General features: G+C 46.1%; 1 protein-coding gene across 2 annotated transcripts in view; it reads right to left on the reverse strand.

Annotated features, from left to right (window-relative positions):
* LOC143766680 (uncharacterized) overlaps positions 1-5,177 on the reverse strand; it is a 59,687-nt gene extending 54,510 nt beyond the window's left edge. For both annotated transcript variants that reach the window (XM_077254533.1, XM_077254532.1), the window contains exons 1-2: positions 4,971-5,177; positions 5-149 (exon numbers count right to left, since the gene is read on the reverse strand). In XM_077254533.1, coding sequence (XP_077110648.1) covers positions 5-82 — 78 coding nt within the window. In that variant the 5' untranslated portion in view covers positions 83-149; positions 4,971-5,177. The remainder of the gene's footprint in view (positions 1-4; positions 150-4,970) is intronic.
* Positions 5,178-11,736: the final 6,559 nt, after the last annotated feature.

The raw sequence follows: 11,736 nt of genomic DNA on the forward strand, positions 1-11,736 counted from the left end.
TCACCTCTCCAGTAAGCCGGAAGAGGATCTCTAGGGTGAGGTGTAATATCCTCTCCGCCATCTTGTCTCTGTCCATATCCATCTTTGGTAAATCAGGAAATTCTCTTATATAGAAGATCTTCACTGAGAGGATCCGATATTGTAGAGACCTGAATGAGAAGAAGATGAGCCGATGTAACATCATAAGAATCCTGTGTAATAATACAATTACTGGAGATAATAAGGGAAACATATGAGGAGATTTATTATTTTACAGTATTTAGTTTCCTTCTTTCCATCTACTAATAAAACCTATATATTTAGGCCACGGACAACAAGCAGTTTCTCCCTCGGAGTCGGCAGCTGAATACGTTCCTCATAGACTCATCTTCCATAACGCTAATTCTCGTCTCATTTCCCGACCCTGGAATCGGCATTAGTAATACTGCAGGAGATATTCATTACACGGGACAGGAGAAATAACGACTTCATGATGAGGACGACATCTCCATCTCCTACTGCGGCTCTAGGAACAGATCTGTCCAGAGTCGGTCACTGCCTCCATCCCCACCGGCCTCTATATGAAGGTTTCCCGTCTTCCCCGCACTGGAATCTTCTATCACGTTAGATCTCAGCTCTGAGTCACACAAAGTTTGAGGCTTTTATAAGAGACTAGCTGAAGAGCCCGGCGTTGCCTGGGCATAGTAAATATCTGTGGTTAGTTATAGCACCTCACTCCTCTTATTTTCCCCCTCACTCCTCTCATTCCCTCCTAACAATTGTCATTTCGACCTCACATCTGTCATTTTCCGATCACTCCACTATTTTCCCTCACTCCTCTCATTTTGCACTCACACCTTTTCATTTTCACCTCACACCTCTCATTTTCACCTCAGTATATACATGTTTGTCATCTCCCTTATATATAGTATACACCTGTATGTCATCTCCTGTATATAGTATATACCTGTATGTCATCTCCCCTGTATATAGTATATACCTGCTGTGTCATGTCCCCTGTATATAGTATATACCTGTATGTCATCTCCTCCTATATATAGTATATACCTGTATGTAATCTCCTCCTGTATATAGTATATATCTGTGTCATCTCCTCCTGTATATAGTATATACCTGTGTGTAATCTCCCCTGTAAATAGTATATACCTGTGTGTCATCTCCTCCTGTATATAGTATATATCTGTATGTCATCTCCTCCTGTATTAGACCTCGTTCACACGTTATTTGGTCAGTATTTTTACCTCAGTATTTGTAAGCTAAATTGGCAGCCTGATAAATCCTCAGCCAACAGTAAGCCCACCCCCTGGCAGTATATATTAGCTCACACATACACATAATAGACTGGTCATGTGACTGACAGCTGCCGGATTCCTATATGGTACATTTGTTGCTCTTGTAGCTTGTCTGCTTATTAATCAGATTTTTATTTTTGAAGGATAATACCAGACTTGTGTGTGTTTTAGGGCGAGTTTCATGTGTCAAGTTGTGTGTGTTGCGTTGCGTGTGGCGACATGCATGTAGCGACTTTTGTGAGATGAGTTTTGTGTGGCGACATGCGCGTAGCAACTTTTTGTGTGTCGAGTTGCATGTGACAGGTTAGTGTAGCAAGTTGTGTGCAGCAAGTTTTGCGCATGGCGAGTTTTGCGCGTGGCGAGTTTTATGTGTGGTGCCTTTTGAGTATGTGCAAGTTTTGTGTGAGGCAACTTTTGCATGTGTTGCAACTTTTGTGCATGTGGCAATTTTTCCGCGTGTGCAAGTTTTGTGTGTGGCGAGTTTTCCATGAGGTGAGTTTTGCACGTGTGGCGAGTTTTGCATGTGGAGAGTTTTGCACGTGGCGAGTTTTGAGCGGCGACTTTTGTGTTTCAACTTTTATGTGGCGAGGTTGGTGTATGTGTGGTGAAATGTGCGCTGACGGTGGTATATGTGTTCGAGCACGTGGTAGTGTGTGGCGCATTTTGTGTGTGTGTTCATATCCCCGTGGTGATTATCCCATGTTGGGGACCCAGCTTAGCAACTGTACAGTATATACTCTTTGGCGCCATCGCTCTCACTCTTTAAGTCCCCCTTGTTCACATCTGGCAGCTGTCAATTTGCCTCCATCACTTTTCCTTTCATTTTTTCCCCATTATGTAGATAGGGGCAAAATTGTTTGGTGAATTGGAACGCACGGGGTTAAAATTTCACCTCACAACATCTCGCTCGGGGTCCAGACGTGTGACTGTGCAAAATTTTGTGGCTGTAGCTGCGACGGTTCAGATGCCAATCCCGGACATACACACATACATTCAGCTTTATATATTAGCATACCTCCCAACCGTCCCGATTTCAGCGTGACAGTCCCGCTTTGGCACCGGGGTCCCGCTGTCCCGCATTTAAAATCCCGAATTTGCGGCCGCCGGTGAAGCCCCGCCCACTTCCGGGACGTAGAGAGAGCCAGCCTGTTTTTTTTTTTTTTTTTATAAAAGCTGCCTCCTGACCGCCCGCGCAACACCCCCCCCCCCTCCCGCCCCCTGTGCGGCGCTGCCACGCTGAAGGAGAGAGCCTGCAGCAATCAAGAAGAAAGGTCAGCGATTCACTACCTCTGGCTGTGTGTGCACGGAGCTCCGGCTTCTGCTCTTAGCTGCTATCCCGGCAGAGAAGGAGAGACGGGGGAGGTGCCGGGATAGTGCAGAGCTGTGAGCAGGAGACTGAAGACTTCAGCAGAGAGCTGCACATGGACATCAGCCGCCCCTGCATCACAGAGGAGATTGTGTGTGTGTGATGTGTGTGATGGCTGCGTGTGTGTGTGTGATGGCTGCGTGTGTGTGTGATGGCTGCGTGTGTGTGTGTGATGGCTGGGTGTGTGTGTGTGATGGCTGTGTGTGTGTGATGGCTGCGTGTGTGTGTGTGTGATGGCTGCGTGTGTGTGTGTGTGATGGCTGCGTGTGTGTGTGTGATGGCTGTGTGTGTGTGATGGCTGTGTGTGTGATGGCTGTGTGTGTGTGATGGCTGTGTGTGTGTGATGGCTGTGTGTGTGTGATGGCTGTGTGTGTGTGATGGCTGCGTGTGTGTGTGTGTGATGGCTGCGTGTGTGTGTGTGATGGCTGCGTGTGTGTGTGTGATGGCTGTGTGTGTGTGTGATGGCTGTGTGTGTGATGGCTGTGTGTGTGTGATGGCTGCGTGTGTGATGGCTGCGTGTGTGATGGCTGCGTGTGTGATGGCTGCGTGTGTGTGTGTGTGTGTGATGGCTGCGTGTGTGTGATGGCTGCGTGTGTGTGTGTGATGGCTGCGTGTGTGTGTGTGTGTGTGATGGCTGCGTGTGTATGTGTGATGGCTGCGTGTGTGTGTGATGGCTGCGTGTGTGATGCATTTGTGTCAAAGCTGCATGTGTTTGTGAGCTGCGTGCGTGTGTGAGCTGCGTGCGTGTGAGCTGCGTGCGTGAGCTGCGTGCGTGTGAGCTGCGTGCCTGTGTGTGAGCTGCGTGCCTGTATGTCATTATACAGTATGGAGCATCATGTGTGGTCATTATACAATATGGAGCATCATGTGCGGTCATTATACAGTATGGAGCATCATGTGCGGTCATTAGACAGTATGGAGCATCATGTGCGGCCATTATACAGTATGGAGCATCATGTGCGGTCATTATACAGTATGGAGCATCATGTGCGGTCATTATACAGTATGGAGCATCATGTGTGGCCATTATACAGTATGGAGCATCATGTGCGGTCATTATACAGTATGGAGCATCATGTGTGGTCATTATACAATATGGAGCATCATGTGCGGTCATTATACAGTATGGAGCATCATGTGCGGTCATTAGACAGTATGGAGCATCATGTGCGGCCATTATACAGTATGGAGCATCATGTGCGGTCATTATACAGTATGGAGCATCATGTGCGGTCATTATACAGTATGGAGCATCATGTGTGGCCATTATACAGTATGGAGCATCATGTGCGGTCATTATACAGTATGGAGCATCATGTGTGGCCATTATACAGTATGGAGCATCATGTGCGGCCATTATACAGTATGGAGCATCATGTGCGGCCATTATACAGTATGGAGCATCATGTGCGGCCATTATACAGTCTGGAGCATCATGTGCGGTCATTATACAGTCTGGAGCATCATGTGCGGTCATTATACAGTCTGGAGCATCATGTGCGGTCATTATACAGTCTGGAGCATCATGTGCGGTCATTATACAGTCTGGAGCATCATGTGCGGTCATTATACAGTATGGAGCATCATGTGCGGCCATTATACAGTATGGAGCATCATGTGCGGCCATTATACAGTATGGAGCATCACGTGCGGTCATACAGTATGGAGCATCATGTGCGGTCATTATACACTATGGAGCATCATGTGCGGTCATACAGTATGGAGCATCATGTGTGTTCATTATACAGTATGGAGCATCATGTGCGGTCATTATACAGTCTGGAGCATCATGTGCGGTCATTATACACTATGGAGCATCATGTGCGGTCATACAGTATGGAGCATCATGTGTGTTCATTATACAGTATGGAGCGTCATGTGTGGTCATTATATATTATGGAGCGTCATGTGTGGTCATCGTACAGTATGGAGCATCATGTGTGGCCATTATACAGTATGGGGCACTGTGTGGCCATATTTTTTTGTTTATAATTATTGTATATGAAACAGTGTGATCGGCAGTGCTAAATGGGTGTGGTTGGGATGTGGATATGGGTGTGACTAATTATGAATGGGTGTGGTAAGAGGCGTGGCCTAAAATTTGCCGCGGCGCGCAAAGCGCGCCGCAAACTTTGTCCCTCTTTCCCATCTTCAAAAGTTGGGAGGTATGATATTAGATTGTCGGTAAGAACAAGACCGGAGATATCTGAGGCCGATGTCTCCATGTACGGGGTTTATTTCTCCAGATATGATGGTTTTCTTTGGTACTTTCCCCCATTAGAAGGGACACCGGTGGATATTGGGGTCTTTACCTGCTACAGTCCTGGGGGGATTTACTCGGTACAGTGGCCGCTGGACAAATCTCACCATCAATTCCCCTCAGACTGAAGGAACATCGCTCCTCTACTCGGCTCTATGGATCCAGGATGAAATCCACTGCGGCCCCTGCAAGAAAAGAAGGAGAAAGAGCAGAAGTTGGGGGAGACCACCGTGGCCTGAGATTTCTACGGCTGCTCTGTGCGCACAGGACCTGTGATGAGGTCACAGGAGGGGAGGAGTCAGGGTCACATGATCAGGGCCCTCAGTGTATGCAGGACTGTGCTGTGCTGGTTGTCATGGTGCTGGATGAGGGGAAGTTTATGTGTGGGGTCAGGAGGGGTTTACAGTGTGGATGTAGCAGAGCCGCGTGTGTACGAGGTGTACGGAGCAGAGCCGTGTGTGTACGAGGTGTACGGAGCGGAGCCGTGTGTGTACGAGGTGTACAGAGCGGAGCCGTGTGTGTACGAGGTGTACGGAGCGGAGCCGTGTGTGTACGAGGTGTACGGAGCGGAGCCGTGTGTGTACGAGGTGTACGGAGCGGAGCCGTGTGTGTACGAGGTGTGCGGAGCGGAGCCGTGTGTGTACGAGGTGTACGGAGCGGAGCCATGTGTGTACAAGGTGTACGGAGCGGAGCTGTGTGTGTACGAGGTGTACGGAGCGGAGCCATGTGTGTACGAGGTGTACGGAGCGGAGCCGTGTGTGTACGAGGTGTACAGAGCGGAGCCGTGTGTGTACGAGGTGTACGGAGCGGAGCCGTGTGTGTACTAGGTGTACGGAGCGGAGCCATGTGTGTACGAGGTGTACGGAGCGCAGCCGTGTGTGTACGAGGTGTACGGAGCGGAGCCGTGTGTGTACGAGGTGTACAGTCGGAGCTGTGTGTGTACGAGGTGTACGGAGCGCAGCCGTGTGTGTACGAGGTGTACAGAGCGGAGCCGTGTGTGTATGAGGTGTACAGAGCGGAGCCGTGTGTGTACGAGGTGTACGGAGCGCAGCCGTGTGTGTACGAGGTGTACGGAGCGGAGCCGTGTGTGTACGAGGTGTACGGAGCGGAGCCGTGTGTGTACGAGGTGTACAGAGCGGAGCCGTGTGTGTATGAGGTGTCTGGAGCGGAGTTGTGTGTGTACGAGGTGTACGGAGCGGAGCCGTGTGTGTACAAGGTGTCTGGAGCGGAGCCGTGTGTGTACGAGGTGTACGGAGCGGAGCAGTGTGTGTACGAGGTGTCTGGAGCGGAGCCGTGTGTGTACGAGGTGTACGGAGCGGAGCAGTGTGTGTACGAGGTGAACGGAGCGGAGCCGTGTGTGTACGAGGTGCACGGAGCAGAGCCGTGTCTGTACGAGGTGTACGGAGCAGAGCCGTGTGAGTACGAGGTGGATGGAGCGGAGCCGTTTGTGTACGAGGTGGACGGAGTGGAGCCGTGTGTGTACGAGGTGTACGGAGCGGAGCTGTGTGTACGAGGTGTACGGAGCGGAGCCGTGTGTGTACGGAGCAGATCCAGGCGTGTACTGAGCGGAGCCCTATTTGTATGGGGTCCTGTGTACTGACCAACTGTATACCCCCAGCCTCAGTCGCAGACCCCTCTGTGTACACTGTATACACCTGTATACCCCCAGCTTTGGTCGCAGACCCCCCCCCCAGTGTACACTGTATACACCCGTATACCCCCAGCTTCGGTCACAGACCCTTCTGTGTACACTGTATACACCCGTATACCCCCAGCTTCGGTCACAGACCCCCTCTGTGTACACTGTATACACCCGTATACCCCCAGCCTCAGTCGCAGACCCCCCCAGTGTACACTGTATACACCCGTATACCCCCAGCTTCAGTCACAGACCCCCTCTGTGTACGGTGTATACACCTGTATACCCCCAGCTTCAGTCACAGACCCCCACTGTGTACGGTGTATACACCTGTATACCCTCAGCTTCGGTCACAGACCCTTCTGTGTACACTGTATACACCCGTATACCCCCAGCTTCGGTCACAGACCCCCTCTGTGTACACTGTATACACCCGTATACCCCCAGCCTCAGTCGCAGACCCCTCTGTGTACACTGTATACACCCGTATACCCCCAGCTTTGGTCGCAGACCCCCCCAGTGTACACTGTATACACCCGTATACCCCCAGCTTCAGTCACAGACCCCCTCTGTGTACGGTGTATACACCTGTATACCCCCAGCTTCGGTCACAGAACCCTCAGTGTACGCTGTATACACCCGTATACCCCCAGCTTCTGTAGCAGACCCTTCTGTGTACACTGTATACACCTGTATACCCCAGCTTTGGTCTCAGACCCCTCTGTGTACACTGTATACACCCGTATACCCCCAGCTTCGGTCGGAGACCCCTCTGTGTACACTGTATACACCGTATACCCTCAGCTTCGGACACAGACCCCTCTGTGTACACTGTATACACCCGTATACCCCCAGCTTTGGTCACAGACCCCCCTGTGTACTCTGTATACACCCGTATACCCCCAGCTTCGGTCACAAACCCCTCTGTGTACGCTGTATATACCCGTATACCCCCAGGCTCTCTATTCCCCCGTATAACTGACCCCGGACACATACGGTAACACTGCGGCCGTCGGCCTCTCGTCTCTCACACATCTACTGATAACATAAGATGAACAGAATCCAGCCCTACTCACTGAATTCTGCCCGTCAGCGCAGCTCGTCACCCTATAAATTCGACATTGGCGCCCCCACTGCTCGGCCGCTGTCCCTCTAATATCCTATAAATATAATAAAGCCCAACACTTTGCTGGCTCAAAAGGTTTAAAAATATAATAAACCCCATTTGTTTGGAGGCTCAGTTATTAAATGGATCCTTAGTATCCACAACTAGCACCACCCAATTATGACACACCGATAACGTATTAAATATGGAGCAATCTGAGCAGGGTAACAAGAAGATTAGCACTCATCCATCAAAGTGTGCCTCAACGTGTTTCGCCCTGCCGCCTCATCAGGGGGCCCAATATAATGATGTCATCTCATTATAGATGATGTACATGTGTCCTCTATCGGAGGGACCTTTTCAGTAGCCCACTTGGCCAGACCTCTCCTCAAACAGCCCCTTATTATCTGTTGAATGAACACAAAAATACAATCGTACTGCACATGCTCCGCACCACAAGATCACTAATGGCTGAATTTTGCAGTTCCATCTCCTGAATGTGTTCCACACTGGGACTCATAGATAGAAGCATACTGGAGGGTGTGCCAACTCCCTAAGCGCATGCCCGGTAATGAGGCGAAGTGCTGGAGCGCCTGGGCATCCCCCGATTCATGTCATACTCCAGCGCTGGAACGCATGGACCAGAAGATCACTTGCTCCCATACTGGATTGTTGTGTCCCAAGCTAGAACGCTTGCCCAGCATATACCTGTAGTGATCAATGCAAATGTCAAATCAAAAGGAACTGACAATAGATATATGGGAGAGTCTGCGGGGTCATATAAGTAATATATATATATTTATTTATTTATATAAATATTTATTCAAGGGTTTAATACACATAGTAAAACATCATGAATCAAAAAGTAGCATGAAACATGTAGGAGGAGATGAACAAGAGGAAAATACTCAAGCAAGTAAAAGTGGTGGAGTGGAATAGTAACAGGTAGGTGAATAGCAATGTATCAAATAGGTCAGTAGTGAATAATCGGGTCCTTTCGTCAAACTCAATCTGACAGGTGGCCCGCCCCTATCAAGATGTATCAAAAGGGTGTAACCCCTCCTCCCCGCCCTGTCAGCAGCTGCCTCTCCTTGTCTGGCTGTCAGCTTTTGATACAGGCTCATATTGTTTGATCCATGGATTATTATCCTAGTATTTGTTTTAATTAGATTTTGATATTAATAGTTTTATACAGCGCTTGCATTCTGTAATCAGGGCATGTGGCCCCATGATGTGTCGTATTTCTTTTATAACAACAGCCTCATTATATGGAGCTGCGAGATTAAAACATTTGTTTGTGGCTCTGTAATATGTATTTTAGAAACAGATGACCACTGCACATTTAGAATGAACCAGCATAATTTACAGCTTATAACGCAGTTTCTCATTTTCATGAGTTTTAAGGGTGCTGTGTTATGTGTGATAAGGGTCTACAAGCTCGTGGTGGCTAACAGATAAAATACAGATAAAATAGAAATAGTACACATGCACATAGACGCCACACCCTGCACACTTTGCAATGACAGCTAATTCTCTGCATGTTTTATATCCTATATTATGGCTCGTATTTTTATTACACTCACCCCCAAATGAGCCACTGCTAATTTGATGACCCAATTTTTATCATTTCAATACTATACACTAACTAAATGCTAGAGCTTATGTTACAGTATTTTATCTGTTTATTTTATATCATATTAGATTTTCACATTATTTGTAGCTGTTTGTGTGGGTGCTATATTATGTATATTCTGTGTTTCTGCACTATTATTTGTTGAAAATTTTTCACTAAAATGATAATTTCTGACAGTGGCTTCTTTTGTAATATGCAACAGCCCATATTTGTGGCTTCTTTTTGTATTTGCAGCTGTAAGTTGTATTTTTCTGTCTGCAGTCCATAATGACCAAATTTTATATCCTATATTATGGCTCGTATTTTTATTACACTCACCCCCAAATGAGCCACTGCTAATGTTACAGTATTTTATCTGTTTATTTTATATCATATTAGATTTTCACATTATTTGTAGCTGTTTGTGTAGGTGCTATATTATGTATATTCTGTGTTTCTGCACTATTATTTGTTAAAAAATTTTCACTAAAATGATAATTTCTGACAGTGGCTTCTTATGTAATATGCAACAGCCCATATTTGTGGTTTCTTTTTATATTTGCAGAATATATTATGTATATACTCTGTAACTATATCTTAATTTTATATCCTATATTATGGCTCGTATTTTTATTACACTCACCCCCAAATGAGCCACTGCTAATTTGATGACCCAATTTTTATCATTTCAATACTATACATTAACTAAATGCTAGAGCTTATGTTACAGTATTTTATCTGTTTATTTTATATCATATTAGATTTTCACATTATTTGTAGCTGTTTGTGTGGGTGCCTCTGTACGCCGCATTTTTCTGCCGACAGGCCATAAAGATGTGACCGTAGCCGCAGCTCACTGTGCGTTACCACCGGACTCACATCTCTTTGGGGCTTCTGAATGTACACTATTCCCACCCACGGACAGTTTTCCTTTAAGAATATGAATATTGTTGAATATAATGTATTACCTATGTTACAGTATTTTATTTTCCTGGTGTTACTTTTGTTTTGCTGTCTGTTTTACCATTTCAATACTATACATTAACTAAATGCTAGAGTTTCTGTAACAGAAACTAGGGACCAGTGTTTTGACAGGCATAAAGCAGTTGTTTTATACATGACAGGTATATGAATTTAAAAAGTAAAAATCATCACATGTACAATTAACATACACCATTACACTTCTTACAAAATAGAGTATATTATGTATATTCTGTGTTTCTGCATGATTATTTGATTATTTATTTGATTTATACCCCACTGTATGGGAATATTATGTATAAATATGAATATCACTGAATAGTCTCATATCTCGTCGGCCGTAATAGGCTCTAATGCCATAACATCCCACCTCTGCCTGCTGTCTCAGATCTCAACCACAGCAATAGAGTCTGGCGGTATAACCGGCCACCTCAGTTTCTGTAGGGGGAGTCAAACACAGGTGTACTATTACGATGTCAGAAAGGTTTCAAATATCCCTTTCTTTTGTTTGGGTGTTAGAAATGCTACATTTTGCAGCAATTTTTCACTTCTTTTAAAGGAAACTTACAAATTCTATCTTTACAGACCTATTCAGTTTTGAACTAACTTTTTAGAGCCTATAACTCATACATTACTGCCTTTACTCTTGGTTTTTTTTTTTTTTTTATTAGTTTTGTGCTTTTGTTGTTTACATGCAATTCATTATTCTAGTTGTGCCATTTTGGAAGCCTATCATATATGTGTGTACTGTTTTTTTTTTCTAGCTTTGTGATTGGAGTTTAGCATAGCAATTCCACATGCTTTGCCTTACACTTTTTAAAGAATTTTGCACAACTTCACTCCAGTCCCGCCTAATGTATTGCAGGTATACCTGTATTTTGGTGCATTTTTCTGTGACATCTCGCAAAACATGCAACTTTTTGAGCTAAAAAGTCATAAAAACTTTTCAACACAGAAAAAAATTAATATTATGCAAATTTTATGAATTGTGTGTGCCATTTTTAAGACTTTGACAGCGTGTCCAGGGCTTGTGTTATGTGTGATAGCCAGCTACGTGCTCGTGTGGTTAACAGATAAGATAAAATAATGAGTTAAGGTACCTTCACATGAAACGATATCGCTAGCGATCCGTGACGTTGCAGCGTCCTCGCTAGCGATATCGTTTCGTTTGACACGCAGCAGCGATCAGGATCCTGCTGTGATGTCGCTGGTCGCTGAATAAAGTCCAGAACTTTATTTGGTCGTCCGATCGCCGTGTATCGTTGTGTTTGAAAGCAAACGCAACGATACCAGCGATATTTTACACTGGTAACCAGGGTAAACATCGGGTTGCTAAGCGCAGGGCCGCGCTTAGTAACCCGATGTTTACCCTGGTTACCAGCGTAAAAGTAAAAAAAACAAACAGCACATACTTACATGCGTCTCCCAGCGTCTGCTTCCTGACACTGACTGAGCCCCGGCCCTAAAGTGAAAGTGAAAGC

This window comes from Ranitomeya variabilis, chromosome 4 (genome assembly GCF_051348905.1).
Source record: "Ranitomeya variabilis isolate aRanVar5 chromosome 4, aRanVar5.hap1, whole genome shotgun sequence".
Taxonomy (NCBI): domain Eukaryota; kingdom Metazoa; phylum Chordata; class Amphibia; order Anura; family Dendrobatidae; genus Ranitomeya; species Ranitomeya variabilis.